This window comes from Perna viridis, chromosome 2 (assembly GCF_037379345.1).
Source record: "Perna viridis isolate PV_CMFRI_1.1 ecotype Kerala chromosome 2, ASM3737934v1, whole genome shotgun sequence".
NCBI classification, from domain to species: Eukaryota; Metazoa; Mollusca; class Bivalvia; order Mytilida; family Mytilidae; genus Perna; species Perna viridis.
In genome coordinates, this window is record NC_142446.1 from 42,335,302 (window position 1) to 42,355,724 (window position 20,423).

Sequence of the window (20,423 nt, forward strand, 5' to 3'; positions counted from 1 at the left end):
TCAATTTATGTCAGAGGCTATTTTAACATACTAATATCATACAGAAAACAAGTACTATCTTTTAAAAAGATAGCTGACACATTCTCCCTTTGTTAATTAATACCCAAATCTGATTTTATTTGGTGAACTGTGTGATCAGTGAACTATGTTTCATATTTTAATTATTTTATTGGTTCGACAAGTAAACTATAATTCAATACACAAAAAATCATCATTATTTGATATATAAAAGTGATTAAAAATTTTCCGGACACCAATGCCCCCAATGGAGCCTTTAACGTCATGGTTTCTATCAAATATGTAAGCTACATGGGTATAGTTGCCATGGCTAAGTACCATGGATGTGAAACGATGTTGATAAAAGCAAAGTCAATACTGAATGCATTGGAAAAAAGTGCAAAAAAGTTTTTAGGTAAGGGTTAGGTTCAGATACTTAGCAAAAAAGGAAATTATCGTAATTCTAAAATATGAAGAGAAAACAAGGACAAAAAATCAAATTCTAAATAATACCTCTCCTTTCGTCTTTGTTTTTGGCAGAACTTTGAGTCCTAGCCAAGACATGAACCTCAAAGCAACCTTCTTCCCACAGCTGGTTAGGTAGCATCCTATCAGTGATTCTACACAGTCAGCAATACTCTTGTCAGGCAGGCTATGAAGTGTTTGTAAGCAGTATGGAATCAAACTCTCAGTTGACTCTGCTCCATCATCTTCATCAACATTAGCTTGGATTTCCTTCAATTCTTTGGTGAATTCACTTTCTTTAACGAAATGTGTCAATGAGTGGTCCCAGCCATTACTGTCAACACCTGAGTCGCAAAAATTGTTTGTAGAAGCACTAGAGTGTAGTTTCTCTACCTTTGTTGCTAACAAGACTTTTGGCACTGGTCCCTTTCTTTTCTCTTCATTGATCTGATATCCAGGGGGTAACCAGTTCTCATAAGGTTCAAATTTTGTTGAGATCATACATTCAGCAAGTCCTTTCTTTTTTCCAAGTCTATATAAGTTACAATTGCTGACTTGTTTGCTTCTCAGGTAACTCAATTTCCCCTCATGAACCCCTGGATAAGTACAATACAGATAAACAGTAATAGCATATTTAAGAAATGAATCACCGATAGTTTCCAAACGTTCCAAACTGAAAAAATCATTTGCATTTGACATAGTCAAGGCTTGCAAGATCATACATGGTGAAGGGCCTATGAAAGGCCCTGTTGTGATGTCAATATCAAATGATAACAGTTGGTCTAACTCCTCTTCTGTAACTTCAACCTCTTCCTCCTTTTTCTTGCATTGAGATCCATCATCAAAATGACCAACTTCAGCAAAAATATCTACATCACTATTTGTGACTCCATTTCCATATTCCATGGTCCCCATTTCATCTCTATGTATAGAAGAATTCATCTGTTCCTCTATTTCTTTGTTGATATTGTTTTCATTTTCTGACTTTGATAGCACCAATTTGTTAAATTCATCACACATGTTGGAAGCACCATTTAATATGTCTGGTTGATGTGACAACCAGTCAGACTGAGCATCATCACCTCCCATATCAACTATTTCAATAGTTTCCTCATTTCCTTTATTTACATTTTTATCAACATCCTGGAATGTTTCACACTGAACACTTTCACTTTTCACTGTTTCTGTTTGAGAACTAGCCTCACCATTCATCACAGAAGTTGATTCACAACCATTTTCACCGGTACCATTTATTTCATTGGAATGAGATTTATCAGTTGAAGCACAACTCTGTGGCAAGCCATCGGCTTGTTCTTTTGATTGGACATCATCATTTGTTTTGTTTAATGCAAATACAGCATTTTCTGACTCTTTCAGGAAAGAGAAGCTCAAGGGTTCATAGATGTGATTTTCAGGGACACTGATCTGACCAATGTTAGCCCCCTCTGATATTGTTATCCTCAACTCCTCTGACACTAACAAACAGTTCATCCTGTACAAAATGGTAGGAATACAAACAGCTTTTCTCCAGAGAGATGCAGGGAAGACATGTACTTCACACAGTTCTGGAATCAAAATTTGTTTTTGTTGAAGATTTTCTCTCCTAGCTTTCTTTGTTTCTGCACTACTGGTCGGCAGAGCAACTCCCTTCTGGTTCAAATATCTAGGAGTAAGTAAGTTAAGACGTGCTGAAGTGTGATCAACATCCAGCAAAGGTTGCACATAGTTTGTTATTGAAAGGCCATACTTAGTGGTGTAGTATTCAGCAAAAGTTTTATACAGCTCGGGGGATGGGAAAGGAGAAGCAGGATTAAGATCCATACGGATTTCTGCAACATAAAAATGCTGAGGTTGATCAATATTTCTATATCCAGGCATTACAACAGCATCTTCATACTCTTCCTGGTTGAATTCAAACACCTCCCTTTCTGTATCATAGATGTTTCTTCTCTGACGAAGCTTATAAGCATCTACTTTACCAATAAACTTCCAGTCAATCTCAGGCTCTTTAGTAGGAGTGTCTTTAAAACAAAAGAAATATCATAAATATATGTACAAGCATGTATATCAGACATTACTTTAAATAATTTTATGATAGTCCTGCTCTGATTAATTATCCTGCCAATATTTGCATATTTGATCTGCACTAAAAGAAAACTGTTATCTTTTAAGTAGTATTAACTTCATGACAGAACACACAGCACAGTTCTTTACTTCAATTTTATGTAATGACTTAGTGTTTTTGAAATTTGTGGAGTTTCTCTTCAATTTCTCTGGTGCTCTTCTTATTTATTGTATTCTATACTGTATAAACCCTATAAACTCATTCCTTTAATCTTTGTACATGTTTTTACTGTCCATAATATGTGTACTAACACATTAAAACAGTTTCTCAATCTTATTTGAGACCTACAAATTGTTCCCTTCAGTCCCTGCATGTAAGCACCAACAAATATCCATTCAAATTTCTGTGTAAGTGTTGATCATAAGGTCTCTGAACAATCTATCAGATTTCAGCTTTCATAATTGTGAAAATTATATTTAAAGAGAAAGACCTAAAGCACCTGGAAATCATCTGAACAAAAAGTACAATGAAGTGTTGTCAAATCCTACATGCAGTGACTGAACGGAACAATTAGTAGGTCTAATTTAAATTAGACTGTAATTTTCTCTTACCTTTCAATAATGGAATGATTAAGTATCCTAATTCAGCCAGTGAAGGAGAGAATACCATAGGATCTTTCTCAAGTCTCAGTACATTGTTGAACACAAATCTATGGAACTCTGACAGCCTACCAGTCTGCTCCTCTGTAAAATGGATATCACCTGCCAATAATTCTATACAAATAGTTACTTCCCCTGATCTGGTATAAACTGGAAATTCTGGCATCTGAAGAAGAATTATGTTAAGAAGAGATTAATTTTTTGAATACAAATCTTCTTCAAAATATTTTTTGAGATAGAACTCAGAAGCCAGTTTACTTATTAGATTACTATGTTAAAGCAGATTTTAACTGCATGAAGGTCTGTAAAATTGTAGCAGAGCCTCTGAAAAAAACTAAATTATGTTTGACATACTTGGAAAATGATTATTCTGAAAGGCTTTGTTTTTATATATCACAGTACTTGATCTTTCAACTGTTCCAATATATGTCTAAATTGAACATTGAAACCTTTTTCCATCAAGGCATCTACCCATGTGTGTATATCAGTTTTAATGCAGGAGTAAACTGTGCTTACTGCATCCTGAACCAAACAATAACTAGACATTGCCCCTAACAGGGCTAATACTCCCCACAGCCTGTTGAACCCTGTACATTTGGGGACCAATGTGGACACACAATTCATATTAGATACAATTTTAATGATGGACAGACTAAGCATTTTTGAAACACAAATTTGCTACTATTCTAAAACACCAAACTCCAAATAGAAATCAGTACTATTTTTTTGTTGTTGACAACACAATTACAAGATATGACTGCAAATTTACTTTAAACATAAATTTCTGACAATCTGCACACATCTCTATGGTAATCTAACACTCCATTGTGTTTCATTACAATCCTGCAAGTTGTTAAGGAGGAATTGCAGACAATGCATCAGAACCAAGATTTGCTGCAAAGCGCCTCAGTCCAACAGCCATCATTTCTACAATTTTTGCTCAAACATAAAATCCTGACAATATGCACATATGGTACTGTAACATTCCCTCATGTTTCATAACATACATACAGGTAATTGAGGAGGAGTTGCAGACAACACATCAGTCCCATGATTAGCTGAAAAACACCCAAGTCCAACAGCTGTCATTTCTACAATTTTTGACCAAACATAAATTTCTGACAATATACACATCCCAATATGCTAATTTAACATGCCACCAAGTTTCATAGCAATACCGCAAGTTATTGAGGAGGAGTTGCGGACAATGCATCAGAACAAGTTTTGCTGAAAAACACCTAACATCAACAGTCAGCATTTCTACAATTTTTGTCTATACATATATTCCTGACAGTATCCACATCTCTATGTGGTTATAGTACATCCCATAAAGTTTCATAACATCGCTGCAAGCTACTTAGAAAATAGTTGTAGACAGAAAGACAGACAGGGTGAAACTTTGTTTGCAGGGGATATAATTACTATTTAACAGCTATTTGGTTTAGACAGGTTTCATATTATAACTATTTGGTTTAGACAGGTTTCATATTATAACTATTTGGTTTAGACAGGTTTCATATTATAACTTTTTAATTATTTTCTACTTGTTGTATTTATGCACAAACTATATGCTTACTAAAAAGTGCTGTTTATATTACCTTTGGAATATTGACTGAAGTCAGGAGACCAAATGTTCTAGGTGTCTCCTCTGGATCACTTAGCTTTCTCCCTCTAGTATTTTGGTCATCAGATATAGGCTTAGTCAATTTCATCTTTAACAGGTACATGTTGGTGGTGTTTTTATCAGGAAAACTGTTATGGAGTGAAACTGCAGTCTAAAAAATATATAAGATTGTTAATACCTTTGGAATATCAAAGTTTGCTGACAATAAAACTTGGATATTTCATTATTTCACTTTTACAACTAAAAATAGGAAATTTTATGTGCAAATAGCAATGAATTCTAGGCAATTAAAATTTAAAATAACAAAATCAATAAATGTGTAACAATATTAAAAACACAATTAATAAAACAGAGTATAAAAAATACAAATTTAAATTAATCTCCAACACAATAAATTATGAATCATGATGAATTATTAAAGTATTCTATTTACTTTTTTGATATAATACTGCTTTCTTTTTGTAGTACCAGGTCTAGCCTCTCCTAAAATATCCTCATCCTCCCAATCATTGTTGTCTTCTTCCTCAATAGAAAATAGTTCCTTCCCAATCGGAGCAAGCTGATCGTCAAGCTCACCTGAAAGTAATAAAATCTTAAGAGTTTCTAACAACCATTAAAAAACCTCATAATTGAAGGGAAATAAATTAATAATAAAGTAGCAGTCTTATAAAGATCAAGACAGGAGGTAATTCATGCATGTCAAAAACCCAGCGAATTTAGTTTTATTTCTTGTTCAGAAACCGTTATAGATCACATGACCAGCCTTAGTTTTTCATTTTGGGGTTGCACTTTTGAGATAAAATTTATATAGACTGTACATGAAATAAGCCCTTCGCAAGAGTTATAGTTCTTGATTTTGTTTGATTTGGTTGATTTTCAGGAGGTTAAAGTGAAGCTTTCTCAAAAGTACAGATCTAAATACAGAAAGTACTATTATCACATAAAAATATAGTATATGTAGACCAAAAAGAATCATCTGATCCATTGGTTCTTCTACATCATGAATCACCTTTCCACAGGCAGTGACTGAATTTTGTATGGACTAGTACTTAAAACATGATAAATCACTCTAAAAATGGTAAAATAAACATACAAATTCTCTATTATTATTTCTATATTTTTAATATATGGTAGTACATGTAGTATAAAATATACTATAGCTGCTGCCCCGGAAAAATATCTGCCTGTAACGAATAGAAACCTTGTACCTTTTTAAAGGTCACATAACGAAACAAATTGTTTGAACAACATTTACACTAACTTCATTAGGATTTAAAAAATCCATTGCTATGCTTATTTTTAAGTAATGCCTTTATGCTGTTATACTGCTTTTCTTAAAAGAGTAAAGAAAAAACCAAGAAGCATTAATTATCCTTTATGAAGGTGACATCATAACATACATACTTCTAAAAAAAACAAGGATTTTCTATCATGTGTGTATACCCACTAAAAAAAAGTGGAAAATATTCTAACATTCATCTCCGACAAGGTGTACTCTATGACACCAAATAGCTCAAATATTCCATTAAGCGAGGTTCTTTTAACAATATTTCAACAAGGACAATAACTCACCTTCCCTGTGTAAAATTTCACACATCTTTAGTGCTACAGCTCTTTTAGCTAATGTTTTTGTAGGCATCAGTTCACTCTAAAATTAAAATACTTTAATGAGTGAAGTCAAGAAATTAAAACCATGCATTCCCCAAATACAAAGTATCTATGATTGGTTGATTGATTGATTGTTGGGGTTTAACGCCCGAGCAGCAATAATTCAGCTATATTCAGGCGATGAACATGAATTGGGTGATGAAATGAACATGAAATGATTCAATGAAAAATGGGATGGGAAACAAGGAAAATGGGGTCGACAAATTTTGATTGCCACTGGAAACAAGGTGAGGAGGGTAGGGTCGGGCAATTTAGCCTCTTGTGGCGGAGCAAAATGGTTCCTACTCCTAACGAATACCACAGTAGGGTTCTTTAACGTGTGAGGAACGTGGCATCTTTCCCAACACAATGCACCAATGGTTTGCGGTCATGTTTTCCGTATCATAGCCTGACAACCCCAGCATGTAACATGCCACGGGTACCCCATTCCACCATCTGGGGCACACAACCCAGTTGCCCTGTTGGTAGAACGCCCCAGCCCCGGCTAGGGTTCTGAGCACTATTTAGTCGCCTTTTACGACAAGCTTAGCGCTGCTGCAGGCCTATTCTTTTAACACCTGGACCTGCACGGGGTCAAAGTATCTATGATATAAATATATATAATAAAAGATCTTCATAACATTCCATAATTTTAAAAAGTAAAAATGTGTAAACCATTACAGAGTACATGTATCTTTTATAAAAAAAAATCCACGTACATGTATTAGTTTATAAGAACATTTTAAAAAAAAAACAAAAGAAAAACAACTGAACTTTAATTTTTAAGAAAACAGGTAATTGACATTAAAATAATTCACAATTACATATTGGAGACTAATGCTGTGATAATTCGTAACAATATTTTTCTAATTTATTCCAGTATTTTAGTTAGTCCATTGAATAAAACATATTACACCATATCTAAATACTGAATACTCACTGTAATTTGTTGTTTGATAGGTGAGTTAATAGGGAGTCTAAGTTTGGCTTGATACATAGTTGCATTATTCACTTCAGTAGTAGTAACTTTACACTTTGGAGTCAAGTGTGTGAAGGCATCACTGGGTAGTTTAGCACAATATCTAAAAAAGAATAATGGATAAAATGCTTTTCTATTTACCATTACAAACTAAAGAACAATCGATTTATCGACACTTCTGGAGCATATAAGTTCACACCAGCTGTAGATTGAGGTTCTTGCTCTTTAATTTACTGTTTGTACTTTTTGGTTCTTTGTGGTTAATGATTTGTTCTTTATATGTTATCTATTTGATGTTCCTGGCATCGTCCAATGATTTCCCGTTGTATGTGTCCTTGGTATTGTTTTTGTAACATAAATTGTATAGATTTTGTAGCTTATCCCATTGCTTTTTAATCAAGAAACAAATAAACAATTTTCTATATAGATGTAAAGCAGCATGATTTGTTATACATGTATTTGAGGATGCATTCCAATACCAATTTTTGGCTTCTTTGGGTTTTTATTGGCAAAAGACATTACAAAATAAGCAATTTTTAGTACTATTACCTACATAACAATAAAACTTCACCTATCAAGAAAATTATGTATTAATTAAATGCATCCCTAAAATTTCTGTAATTTTTTAAAAAGCGACCCTTCATTTATGAATTCTTCTTCATCAACAGGAGCAAAATAAAATACCTGTTGATCAATGCAATGGCATTGCAAAGGTTAACTTGGAATGTTGGCATATCTGGATTAGGTAGATAAGGGGGAAGTAATTCTATACAGTCAAGGTCATCATCATAGACTTCAAGTAGATTCTCTGTTTCTTTGTTCTGTCGCCATCCTATCAAGACCTAAAACATTTAAAAATATTTGAAAACCACCCTTTTTTGCACCAAATTTTAAGATGCTATAGTATCAAAAATAATGATGGTAAAATGTACTATCATTGTCAAAATATTACATGTACCTTTTCAACACCTTTAAACATCTGTAAATCTTCTATGAATGGGTCCATTTTGAAGTCATCTATCAAAACAATATATTCTGCATCTTTGGCTCTGGCTAAGCCCTGAAAAGAAAAACAAAATGATACAAATGAAAACTTGACTTTTATAGGTACACTTAATAACAATGTATCTTACATTCAAATAATGCCATCATACTAGTCGAGGCTGTCAAGTCACAAGTAAATTCAATTGCAAGTTCAATGAATATTTTTGTGAAAGTTCTTCTAAGTGTTTTGTTCTTTAATGTTATACAAATAAACCGAAAATAAAAAAATCAATATACAAAGCACTACTTCTTTTTACCTATTTACAAATATCATTATTTTTTTTCTATATTAAACAACTGCATGTACTACCTTAGACCTGCTATAAGACCTGTAATCTTTAGGTGGATCAAACTTCACTATCATGTTACACCTTGGAACATCTATTCCATCCTCTAAGAGGTTTGTAGAAATAAGGAGGTTTAATTCCTGAAGGCGAAATTTCCTCAAAATGTCTTCCTGCTTTTTATTCACATCTTTCCTGAGATTTTTCTTTTTCTGACCAGTAATTTGATGAGATTTGATAAAGCATAAGCTCTCGTCCCATGAACACACTTCTTCAATCATTTTATTTAAAGCTATTGCTACAAATCTATGGTCCACAAATACAATACCACAGAGATATTTTTCAGTTTCTGTCGAGAATGGATCTGACAGTTTCTTGGCATTTTCCTCAGATGCTTCCTTTTTTATAGCAACATGTATAACATTTGACCTTTTGTTATCCATATCATTTTCTGCATCTGAATCGTCAAATTCTGAGTCATCGGACATGTCAGATTCATTATCTCCCATCATGCCATCCATATCCTCACTGCTTATTATCATGAAATCATAATCAGGTTTATAATTTCTAAGATGATGAACAAGTTTCCGAACCTTAGGAGAAGCATAAAGTAGTAACTCATTTACATCATAGTCAGGTGTGAATTTGTTTTCAAACACTGTAATGAGCATTCTCAACTGTGTGGCACTGAACTTAATGAATCTCTTTGCCAATGCTTCAGTTTCTTGTTTTTCCATTTTTTCCAACTGTGTTAAAAACATTTGAGCAATACTTGATGCACACCAGGGTCCAAGTTTGTATAATATATTTAAACATTCACATACTACTGTTTTTGCAATTTGTGATGGATCAGTTGTAGATTTTTCGGCCTCTTCTTCTTTTTCTTTCATTTTAAAATCTTCAAGAAAATCTAAAGCATCAAGAAGAATATTTTCTAAAAGTTCGACTAGACCGGTAGTATCCTCATACTTTTCACAATTTATTATTTGTTCCTTAGGCCATATACCATACCTCTGGGACATGATAAGTGTAGATGTTTCAGCAACAGCATCAAGTTTTGTTTCTAATGTAGATATTGTTGATTCTAATTCGGAGGGATTTTGACATCTTGTTGCAGTAACAGAAGAGGTTAAACCAAAAATTCTAGGTTTCTTGTCTAAAGAAGGGCTATTTATTTCTTGTAAAATTTCTGAATAGATAGGATCCTTATTAACAAGATGACAATCTTCAAAAACTAACACATTTATATTGGATGGATGGAGTAGTCTTTCTTGTAAGATGAAGTGAAGTATGTGTGATGACATAAATAGTATATGGTTTGCGAAAATGAGATCCTGCCATTTTTCTGTTGCCATGGAGTCTATACTTTCCTTGTTGAGGTGTTGGCTGACTTGTAGATCAGTGTGATGTTGAATGATCTGGACCTGCTGGTCAACAAATGCATCTAAAAAAAACATAACACAAAATGGGTACACCATTCAAGGATATCTTGTCATTACTACTAAATTACATTTTCTTACTTGAAATCTTAACAAAGATGAATGCTTTAGCATAAACCTGATTGTGAGATTTAAGAGTTGACTTAATAAACAACCTGAATCAAAGAATCTATATGCACCCAGCTTTGATTTAAACTAGGGTTGAAAGAGCAATAAAACAGTATCATAGACTTGTTTGCAGTCAACAACTTAGAATGACAAGGTAATGACCAGGTAATCTGTTTTTTTTATTCATTGTTTTAGGTTTCCCTAGCAAAAGTAAAATCAGAAAAAAGTTGTCCTCAGATAATTGATAATTATTACCATTGGACCAAATAAGCACAGAATTTAACATAAATCATGCTGTTATTGTACTTTTCTGTCAGGTTTTTACTGTTAAAGGGATAATTTCAGTTCTCAAGGAAAATTGTCCCCTTACACTACATGTATATTAACATGTTCAAACAAATCTCTAACATTTCATAACTGTTCCACTATAATACATTATACATGTATCTTCATACTATAATCTTCAATTTTGTGACTCTCCCTACTTAAGTAACAGCCTTTGTAAGAATCATGCAAATTCTGTAATCTGCAATACACCCCAAAATAGGCTATACATTTTTATTTTTGTTATTAAGTTGCTATATAGATTTATATGATGAAATGTATAATTATCCACTTCAATCTGTCTGCTCTTAAGAGATAATCCACATTGAAAATCTAGCAGCTTCTATTGCATTTTAGTGTCATTTACAGAGTTATCTTCCTTAATTTTGAATTCTACAGTTAAAAGCCACACATTACTTTTTGTTTACCATAACATTTTAAACACAATATGAAAAATAAAAATATGTAGGCTTTCTAACCATGAATCGCATTTTGCATGATTCTTATCTGGAGTGCTACTTTGCAATCAGTATTACTATTTTCTACAGTTGGTGGAGTCAGAGATGCTCATTTTCTTTTGTTATTTTGCAACATTTTGGTTATTTTATGTTCTTTGTTGAGTATGTCTGTTTTCCATATCAGGTCTTTGTCCCTTTATTACATTCTTTTGAGTTTCGCTAGAATGTTGGTTCCCTTGATTACCCTTAGCATATTCTGACTAACCATTATCTGTGAGGTAAATACTCCTCTTGCCTCCCTGATCCAATGGTTTCCTCAGCTGATAAGATAATTCCCTAAGTACCATGACAGAGAGGAACATTTTACCAGAGCTGGCCCCCAGACATACAATAGTGTTCCTGTGTAGAGCTGCATCCAGCAATTCGACCTGAAGTTAAATGAAATGAATAAAGTCTGGTGCTAGACACACACTGGTTACATAAATCAGTACAGTTATAACAAAATATGTCTGAATGAAGGTAATGTCAATTTCATTTTGTCTGCTAAAAAACCAAAGTTTATTTTGTGTAGTATTTAATGTATTAAGCAACATAAGATAATGTATTTTTTCATCATACCTAGGAATCAATGATGTTTAAAGGTTGGTTAAACCCACTGAAGGAAGTTGATTCAAGAATGTTGAAGTGATAGGTATGTAGGGAAAGACTTAACATGGTAAATACTAACAACCTCCCTTGACAATGATATAGGCAAGTGAATAATTAAAGTAAGTATTCATCCATCAAAACAAATATTTTTTTTTTTAATCAAAACAACAAAAAATAGGGCATTAATGGAAGATTAAGTGATAACCCGCCACATAATGGTGAAAAAAGGGGGATGGCAAAATGTTCAAAATGGCACAATTTAAAGACCACATGTTGTATTTTGCTGAAAATTGAACTTAACCAGTATTTTAAAGTACTTAACAATTGTGCAAATTAAAAAAAAATTCTCAAGTCATCATATGGAAACTGTAGAAGGACAGACAGACATGGAAATTTTCAGATGGGATCACATTATAATTGCCACTTCATATGGAGGGGTATAAAAATGATGTGTGGACATGTTTCTGTTAAAAGACTAAATACGATCTTTTTCATAATATAAAAATTGGAGATGTGGTATGATTGCCAATGAGACACCAAAAGTCAAGCAACGAAAAAGTTTAACTTCTACAGGTCACAACATGGTCTTCAATGATGGGCAAACCACATAACATAAAGCAAGCTGTAAAAGGACCCTAAATTGAAGTGAGACTATTCATATAAGAGGAAAATTGACCTAATCTATAGTAACAACGAACATAATGACAACCACTAGAATACAGGGTACTGGCCTGAGACAGTCACATAAAGTATGTTGCAGGGTTAAAAAAGAGGAAAATTGACCTAATCTATAGTAACAACGAACATAACGACAACCACTAGACTACAGGGTACTGGCCTGAGACAGTCACATAAAGTATGTTGCAGGGTTAAACAAGAGGGAAATTGACCTAATCTATAGTAACAACGAACATAACGACAACCACTAGACTACAGGGTACTGGCCTGAGACGGTCACATAAAGTATATTGCAGGGTTAAACAAGAGGGAAATTGACCTAATCTATAGTAACAACGAACATAACAACGACAACCACTAGACTACAGGGTACTGGCCTGAGACAGTCACATAAAGTATGTTGCAGGGTTAAACAAGTTTGTGAGTGCTCAATCCTCCCCTAACCAGAGACAGTGGTGGAAAAATATAACAATAAAACAAACTATAAAAATCTGCTGAATTCAAATTTCTTTCTTTATATCGATACAAAATAACTTTAGTAACATATTTTGGAACTACATGTTTTAGGATGTATTTCAACATTATTTGCAAAGAAAAAAAAATTACTGAAGTAGTTCATCTTGAACAAGACTTTGTCATGGTATTTTATTCAAACATGTTACATATTTTTTCATCTCATATACATTTCCTTGTACATAAAATAGCTTACAAAATATTCTCTTACATGAGGAAACAAAACAAAGGAACAGAATTTTAAAAAAGATCATAAATATCTTTTAATAAATTTTTTTTTTTAAATTTACATAGTTTTCAACACGTGTCGGAATAAGCAATACATTTAAACACAAGAGGTAAAAATTTTGTCATTGTAAATAATTCAAGACCAGCTTCCTCCTAATTGTTACCAACACAATGCACGCTTTATAATGTTTCATGCCTGATCACATATTGTATTGTGAGCCTTTGTCTACACTATGTTTAACAATAAGATGTTGCAAGGACCTAACATGTATCCAAAATAACCTGGTCTAATGACAGCTTTCGAAAAAAATATCAAGTGGTTGTATTGAGTAATAAAAGAGCAAAGTGGGAGGAAAAAGTCACACCATAGATAAGCAATCAAATAAATATGATCATTAACCAAAAGAACAATTGGATAAAATAATTTAGCTTACAAATACTTCTCTTTGAATAAATCAAAATCAAAATAAACATCTTCCTGCTGTCAGTTTCACAAAGATTCATAGGTTTTAGAGGACGCTTACCCTACCGGTGCACCTGGTCCATGCTCCCAGTTTTTAGTGGAGTCCAAGTTCCTCATTTGCTTTTGTTACTTTGTATGTATGATTTTAGTTACTTTATGTTTTTTGTTGTGTATGTCTGTTTTCCATGCCTGGTCTTTGTCCCTGGATTGCATTCTTTTGATTACCGCTATAACCTTGGTTCCCTTGATTACTCTTTTATTCTATCACAGGTTTTAACACATTTTCCCATTGTTCTCTCAAAACATTTGATCTTAAACACTAAGACTTGTTGAGAAATTGACCAAAGAGCTTTATTTATTAATACAACTTATCAATATAACTGCAATGTATTAGTGACAAACCTGATAAGTAGGAGGTGTAAAGGTGTGTGTAGGTATGTCTTCATTTCTAAGATGTCTGGGGAGCCTCTTGGATGAATCAGGTCCAAGTCGAACCATCTGAAAGAAAAAAAAAACAAAAAAAAACAGTTAAATATAGGGAAATCTGGTCATCTTAAATGATTGTTGTACCTGGGCCTGGTTTCATAAAGAATCTGAAATTGAGATTTTCCTCAAACCTTTCCTCAACTAAAATTTCAACCAATCAAATCATTTGAAATTGAATCTCAAAGATTTGAGGAAAATCTCAACCTCTGATTTGTTTGTGAAATCCAGGTCAGAAACTTTTTTTTAATTCAGCTGACCCCAAATACTTGAACGTTGTATGTGCAATTGGCTAAGCATAAAAAAATTGTAAGAAATATTTGAGCAATATTTCACTTATTACAAGGTCCATAAAACTGATCAAATATTATAACATTCAAACCCAGTTTTTGCTATGTGCAACAGATCAATTGGAAGTCTTTTCTTTCCTTTCAAAGTCTACCAGAATATCTTCCAATTCCTATGTAAGGCATATTACCAGTAGGAACAATATATTAATACCTGATTTAAATATGATGCATATAGAATATAATATGGGTTTTCTGACCATACTGCATGTCATTACAATCTAGAGACGCTGATATTACCCAAGAGCATTCAGCATGCTTAAGGTTTATCTCTATCAAGGGGGTAATATTAATTGTAATATGGAAAAATCCATATCATGTTCTGTTCATCATATCTTTCAACATCTGGGCATATTTCAATTTCAACCATAAGGCATAGTTCATTTAGGGTGTGCTATGGATTTTAGGGCTTAGGAATATCAGCCCCTCTACCAAACAGGCATTACTGATGCATGAATTTCAGCCTTCTAAACATATGCAAAAAATCCCATATCATTCATCATTAAAAATACTGGTAACTTCCATACACATACTTTACCAATGGAAGTATCAATTCATACATTTAAATATCCAAACATATTTGGTATAGTAACATACACTGAAAAAGTCTGTGTGACTCATAAGTTTCATAGAAATAAAGCCAACATTTTCTAAATGCAGCATTGTTTGTTTACCATACATAATGTACATGTGTATGTACTTGAGTCAGGGATGTCATGTAGAAAAATTGTCTTTTACTGAAAAACCTTAAATTCATAAATATATCATGTGAGACAAATACTGGCAACAGCTTCCAATTAATAATATATACACGTAGTAAACTGCTGGCTACTTGAGTTTTGCTTAGATTTGCCGCAGTTGTTATATAGACCATATGTATACATGTTCATGTGTCATTTGAGCAAAAGGTAACTGACTGGTGAGGAGGCACATATTCAATCATTAACATAATACAGCTTCAAATTAAAACTGGTTGAAGAAAAAAGTAAGCAAACAAGATATTACTGAATAAAACATTGAAAGGTAAGACTAGAATACATTATACTGTAAATTAAATATAGTTTCCTTCAATTTGTAAATATGCTAAAATCACAATATTTCTAAAGAAAAAAGCAGGCAAACAAGATATTACTGAATAAAACACTGAAAGGTAAGACTAGAATACATTATACTGTAAATTAAATATAGTTTCCTTCAATTTGTAAATATGATAAAATCACAATATTTCTAGCACTAATTTTTGATACCTTTTTTTCACACTTCCTAAACAAGATATTTTTTTTTCAGATTTTGTTATATTTCTTTTCAGTTTTGTACTATATTTCAAATAACTTCTGGATGCACATTAATTATTCGTACATATAAGTTGACAAATAAATACATAAATCATTGTAGAATTAAAAGAAATATAAACTGTTACATGTACGTGATAAAAAAACAAAATACTTCCCAGGGTGCAGGTTGATATGACCACAGAACTGAAAAACCTTGGCTCCTGAACAGTTGGGGCATGCATAAACAAACAGGTGCCATAAGTATTTGAACAGATTCTACATAGCCCCTTTTTGGCACCTAATTATTAAATTATTCCAGTCATAAGCTCCTAAATTCAAATGCTAGCTTTCCTTAAAAAGGGCATAGCACCTAGTGGTACAATGTTAAAGATATCCATTCACTTATAGTTAAGTTCTTGTCCAGACATAAGGAAATGCATTTTTTCTGGCCCCTTGTTCCTAAGCAGTTTATGTCACAGCCCCAAAAATTAATGCCCGCATTTCTACATTGGTATGGCAATTTGTAGTGCAATTTCTAAGTGATCCATTTACTAAAAGTAAGGTTATTTTGCCAGGGATATCAAGGAAATCATTGGTAACCTAAACAATAAAAGTCCCAATACCCAAAATTCAACCCAGCATTCTTCAGTGGTATGACACCATGTGGTTCAATTTTTAAGAGATCCATACAAATTCACTCAAGTTATTGTTCAGACATTAGGAAAAGGCTACTTTCAAAAGTTCAACATAAACCCCAAATTTAATTCCAGCCTTCCTATCATGGTACTACATCTTGCAGACAATTTCATTAAGTTATATACACTCATACTCAAGTTAGGCAAAGAAAACAAATATCTGTGTATCTGCTAACATGTTCTAAAAAGACTAGGTAGAAAATACTTTATTTTCAGTTTTTGACTGGTTTGGTTCGGAGACACATTCAGACTTCAACATGTTTAATTGCGCTTGCCAAAAAAAAAACTACCAAAAAAAATCTTTAGGGTAGGCCCAAAAAATTGAACAACATAGGGTTAGTAAAAACATGTGATTTTTAGGCCATATTGTCTGGACATGAAGTACAAATGTACCTATGGACAAGGATGATGACAACAATATACCATTAAACAACCACATTTTTCTGCAGTTGTATAAAAAACAGCATCAAGAAATTATAAGAATATCAAAGGACTTCTATATTTTAGCATTAATATTTTTTTCAGATGAAGTTAAGACACTGCATAGTCTTATCAATCGTCCTATTCACCATTATAAAAGTAACAGAACAGCAAGTCATTCAACAACAAGTATCTACGATCAACCCAATAGGTAAGATTTTAGACAGTGAGGTACCGTAATACAAATTTATTTTCACTATATCTATGGTAAACAATCTAACTGAAAATCACTTATACTAACAAATTTAGACCAAAATTAATATGGAATTCCTGAAACATCTTTTGGCTGGTCAAACTTTAAATAATGTATACATTTGCTTCACTTCAGTAAAACCTGTCTAAATTGTACACCTTTTTGGACCCTAAAATTGATCCTTTTTGATCGGTGTTTGGTGTTCTAAGGGGTCAAAATACATTTAAACTGATATAAAGGGACTTAAAAAGTGTTTGGTTTAGACAGGCATTTTCAGTGTTTGGTTTAGATAGGTTATACTGTAGTGAGATGCATGATTCTCCCACTAAATTTAAGAAATGAATAGTGGTAATTCGATAGAATGGTCTAAAATGTTATCATCTAATTTAAAAGAAAGAAAAAACAAGTACAAATATATTCTACCAATATTATTTTTTTAATGAAAGCACATGGAAAATAAAGTATTTCTGTCTTAATTATAATACTGCCACTGTCACATGATCATTGATATTAATGTCATCATGTAGCATAAGATTATGGAGACGTAAATTTGAAATGTTTACAGCTTTCCTCCTCACTACCACTATAAGCTTGGGTACTGTTGATGGATATGGGTATTACATGCACAGATGGCATGGATGGAGAAATATCTATAGATACAGGCCTGTATCCTTCTATCGTACATACAGAAGAGTGCATGTACCTTCAAAATACTGGTACCACAGCAAGCCCTGCAAACCTACACAAGAAATGAACTGTACAGCATGCAATGACCAAGTAGCTGCACTTGATACTGAATGGCAACGATGCCTTACATTTGACAATATTCCAGACTGCAATGCTGAACCATTTTGTAAAACACCACCAGAGAACATGCCCTGTATTTTGGACTTCGAGGCATATAACAACATGCAAATTGCATTATTTAATAGCCAAAATGCATTAGTAAACAGCATGGGTAGATATAATGCACATATCAACCAAAGATAACACATTTCATTGAGGCATATTGGCCTAGAAAAAGCAAAATAAATGCATTTGTACCCAACATGATTTTGCATGAAAAATATTAAACAATAAATATAAGTAGAACAATGAAGTTTCATCAAGCTTAACTTAAAAGTAACATGAGAATGGGTTTGGGAAAACAAAAAGTGTATTTTTATGCCTATTTTTTAAACTATAATTTAAAAACTAAACCTTCTGTGTTCATTCAAAGAGAAAAAAATGCTTGAATGCAGAAAGAAAGATGACTCTAATTAATTAAAAAGTTATTGATCAAAGGGAGGGGTAAAAACAACTTAAAAGGTGGCTAACATTTAACAAGTAAATGTATGAAATGACTATAGTTTGGGGATCTCCATGGATCAAAATGAACATGTGGCTCATCTCCGGTTTGACAAATTTTCATCCTGGTGCAGAAAATAAATTGCCAAAGAAATCATGATGATGTAGAATGAGATATATATAATACTCCAAGCAACAACATAGAAAATAACAAACAACAATGGTATATCTTTCTGTCTGTTTTGTCTAACTCAATTATCCCAAGGTCAAGTTTTCTCTTCACCAGGCTTAACCATAGGTCCACAGCTCTAAAGAAGTAAAAATCACTTATCATTTAATTGATAAAAATAAACAAGTTCTTCATAATTTAACCACAATAACTTAGACAGTCATTTTTATCATCCAAATCGGTGTCATTAAACAGGGGCGGATACAGAATCTCAGGTTTGGGAGGGGATGTTGTAAATAGAATTAAAGAAAATTTTGTGGGTAAAATTAGTGAAAAATTGAAAAATCAAGATTTTATGCCAGAAACATATGCTTTATGCATCCAGGTTTATTTTTGTAACCGAACATAGTATTTTCTTTATCATTCAGTTCCTGTAATGATAATAAAAATGTGGTGAGCAACTTCCTAGAGAGATTTTTATCATCTCTCAGTAAGATATAAGGGAAGCAATTACAGATGCAACATCTTACATTTTTTAATATCATTGTAAGTTCAGCTGGCTCCAAAACAGCATATACACAGGTACAGCAAAGTAATTGCCCCTATAAGACTCCAGTAACATAAAAAAAAAACTGAAAGTGCAAATGAAACAAGACATACAGAAGCCAGAAATTCCTGATTTGGGACAGGGGCAAAAAATGTGGCCGGGTTGAAGTAAATGTCTTTTCTCATAACCAATTATATAGTCAAAAGATGTGGAAAGGCATCATCGGCAAATATTTTGTTTCACACTGATTTCACAAAAGAGTTGGAAAAATAATTAGGAGCAGGACTATTTCAACCTGTCACATTATGCAAATACCAATGCGCATTGAATTAACCTGCATTTCTGGAGAGTTTCATGTTACACAGGCCTAATTCAAAGTAGTGCAGGGCTGAAATACTCTATCAACATGCTATAGGTTTTGCAGTGAATTTGGGATTTCTCCTAAGAATCCAAGGTAAAATACAATGATCGATGGAGTTTTCAGTGCTTGCAAGAAGTTTGCATGCAATAGCAGGCCTCTGTGTATCAAGAGGTGCATGCAAATCAACATTAATTAGTTTGAAATACTTTTGACCAAGTTATTTGTACATGAACTAGAGCTGTCCAATTTTGAGAAGCAATATGCATAAGGTTTGTCGATATTTTTGAAAGATTAAAGAAAGAAATCATCAATTGGTGTCAGTTTTGTGTAAATCTGACACAAATTGTGTAAGACTGGACCAGCTGTATAACACATTAGATAAAATCCCAGGGAGCTTGAATGGTAAATAATAATGTCAAATAATTTTCTACATACTCCTAGTAAGCTTGTCGTAAAAGGCGACTAAATAGTGCTCAGAACCCAAGCCGGGGGCTAGGGCGCTCTGCCCACAGAGCAACTGGGATGTGTGCCCCAGGTGGTGGAATGGGGTACCCCTGGCGTGTTACATGCTGGGGTTGTCAGGCTATAATACGGAAAACCTGACCGCAAACCATAGTGGTGCACCGTGTTGGGAAAGATGTCACATTCCTCGCACGTTACAGAACCCTACTGTGGTATTCTCCCGGAGTAGGAACCATAGGGCTCCGCCACAGGAGGATAAATTGCCCGACCCTACCCACCTCTCCCTATTTCCAGTGGCAATCTAAATTTGTCGACTCCATTGTACTTTTGTCCCATCCCTTTTTCATTTCATCATCATTTCATGTTCATTTTATCATCAATTTCATTTTCATCGTCTGAATATAGCTGAAATATTGCTGCTCGGACGTTAAACCCCAACAAACAAACAAAAACAAAAAACATACTCCTAGTATCAGTGTTCTCCCCAGGATTTTTGAATAGT

At 33.3% G+C, this 20,423-nt stretch overlaps 2 protein-coding genes across 3 annotated transcripts in view; one reads left to right on the forward strand and one right to left on the reverse strand.

The window, feature by feature from the left end:
- The window catches only part of LOC148625152 (endoribonuclease Dicer-L-like), a 30,189-nt gene that overhangs the window by 5,651 nt on the left and 4,115 nt on the right, over window positions 1–20,423 (reverse strand). The window contains exons 2-12 of the mRNA XM_088568459.1: window positions 14,026–14,121; window positions 11,359–11,521; window positions 8,791–10,208; window positions 8,395–8,496; window positions 8,121–8,278; window positions 7,398–7,539; window positions 6,383–6,458; window positions 5,244–5,386; window positions 4,785–4,961; window positions 3,139–3,352; window positions 511–2,483 (exon numbers count right to left, since the gene is read on the reverse strand). Of these exons, the coding sequence (XP_088424585.1) occupies window positions 511–2,483; window positions 3,139–3,352; window positions 4,785–4,961; window positions 5,244–5,386; window positions 6,383–6,458; window positions 7,398–7,539; window positions 8,121–8,278; window positions 8,395–8,496; window positions 8,791–10,208; window positions 11,359–11,521; window positions 14,026–14,121 (4,662 nt within the window). The remainder of the gene's footprint in view (window positions 1–510; window positions 2,484–3,138; window positions 3,353–4,784; window positions 4,962–5,243; window positions 5,387–6,382; window positions 6,459–7,397; window positions 7,540–8,120; window positions 8,279–8,394; window positions 8,497–8,790; window positions 10,209–11,358; window positions 11,522–14,025; window positions 14,122–20,423) is intronic.
- LOC148625153 (uncharacterized) lies at window positions 15,298–18,190 on the forward strand. 2 transcript variants are annotated; one of them, XM_088568462.1, is made up of 3 exons: window positions 15,298–15,476; window positions 16,948–17,053; window positions 17,661–18,190. In XM_088568462.1, the coding sequence occupies exons 2-3, from the start codon at window positions 16,948–16,950 to the stop codon at window positions 18,083–18,085; spliced, it is 531 nt and encodes a 176-aa protein (XP_088424588.1). In that variant the 5' UTR covers window positions 15,298–15,476; the 3' UTR covers window positions 18,086–18,190. The 2 variants fall into 2 exon arrangements, with proteins under 2 accessions (XP_088424588.1, XP_088424589.1); XM_088568463.1 differs by lacking the exon at window positions 15,298–15,476 and adding an exon at window positions 15,557–15,603.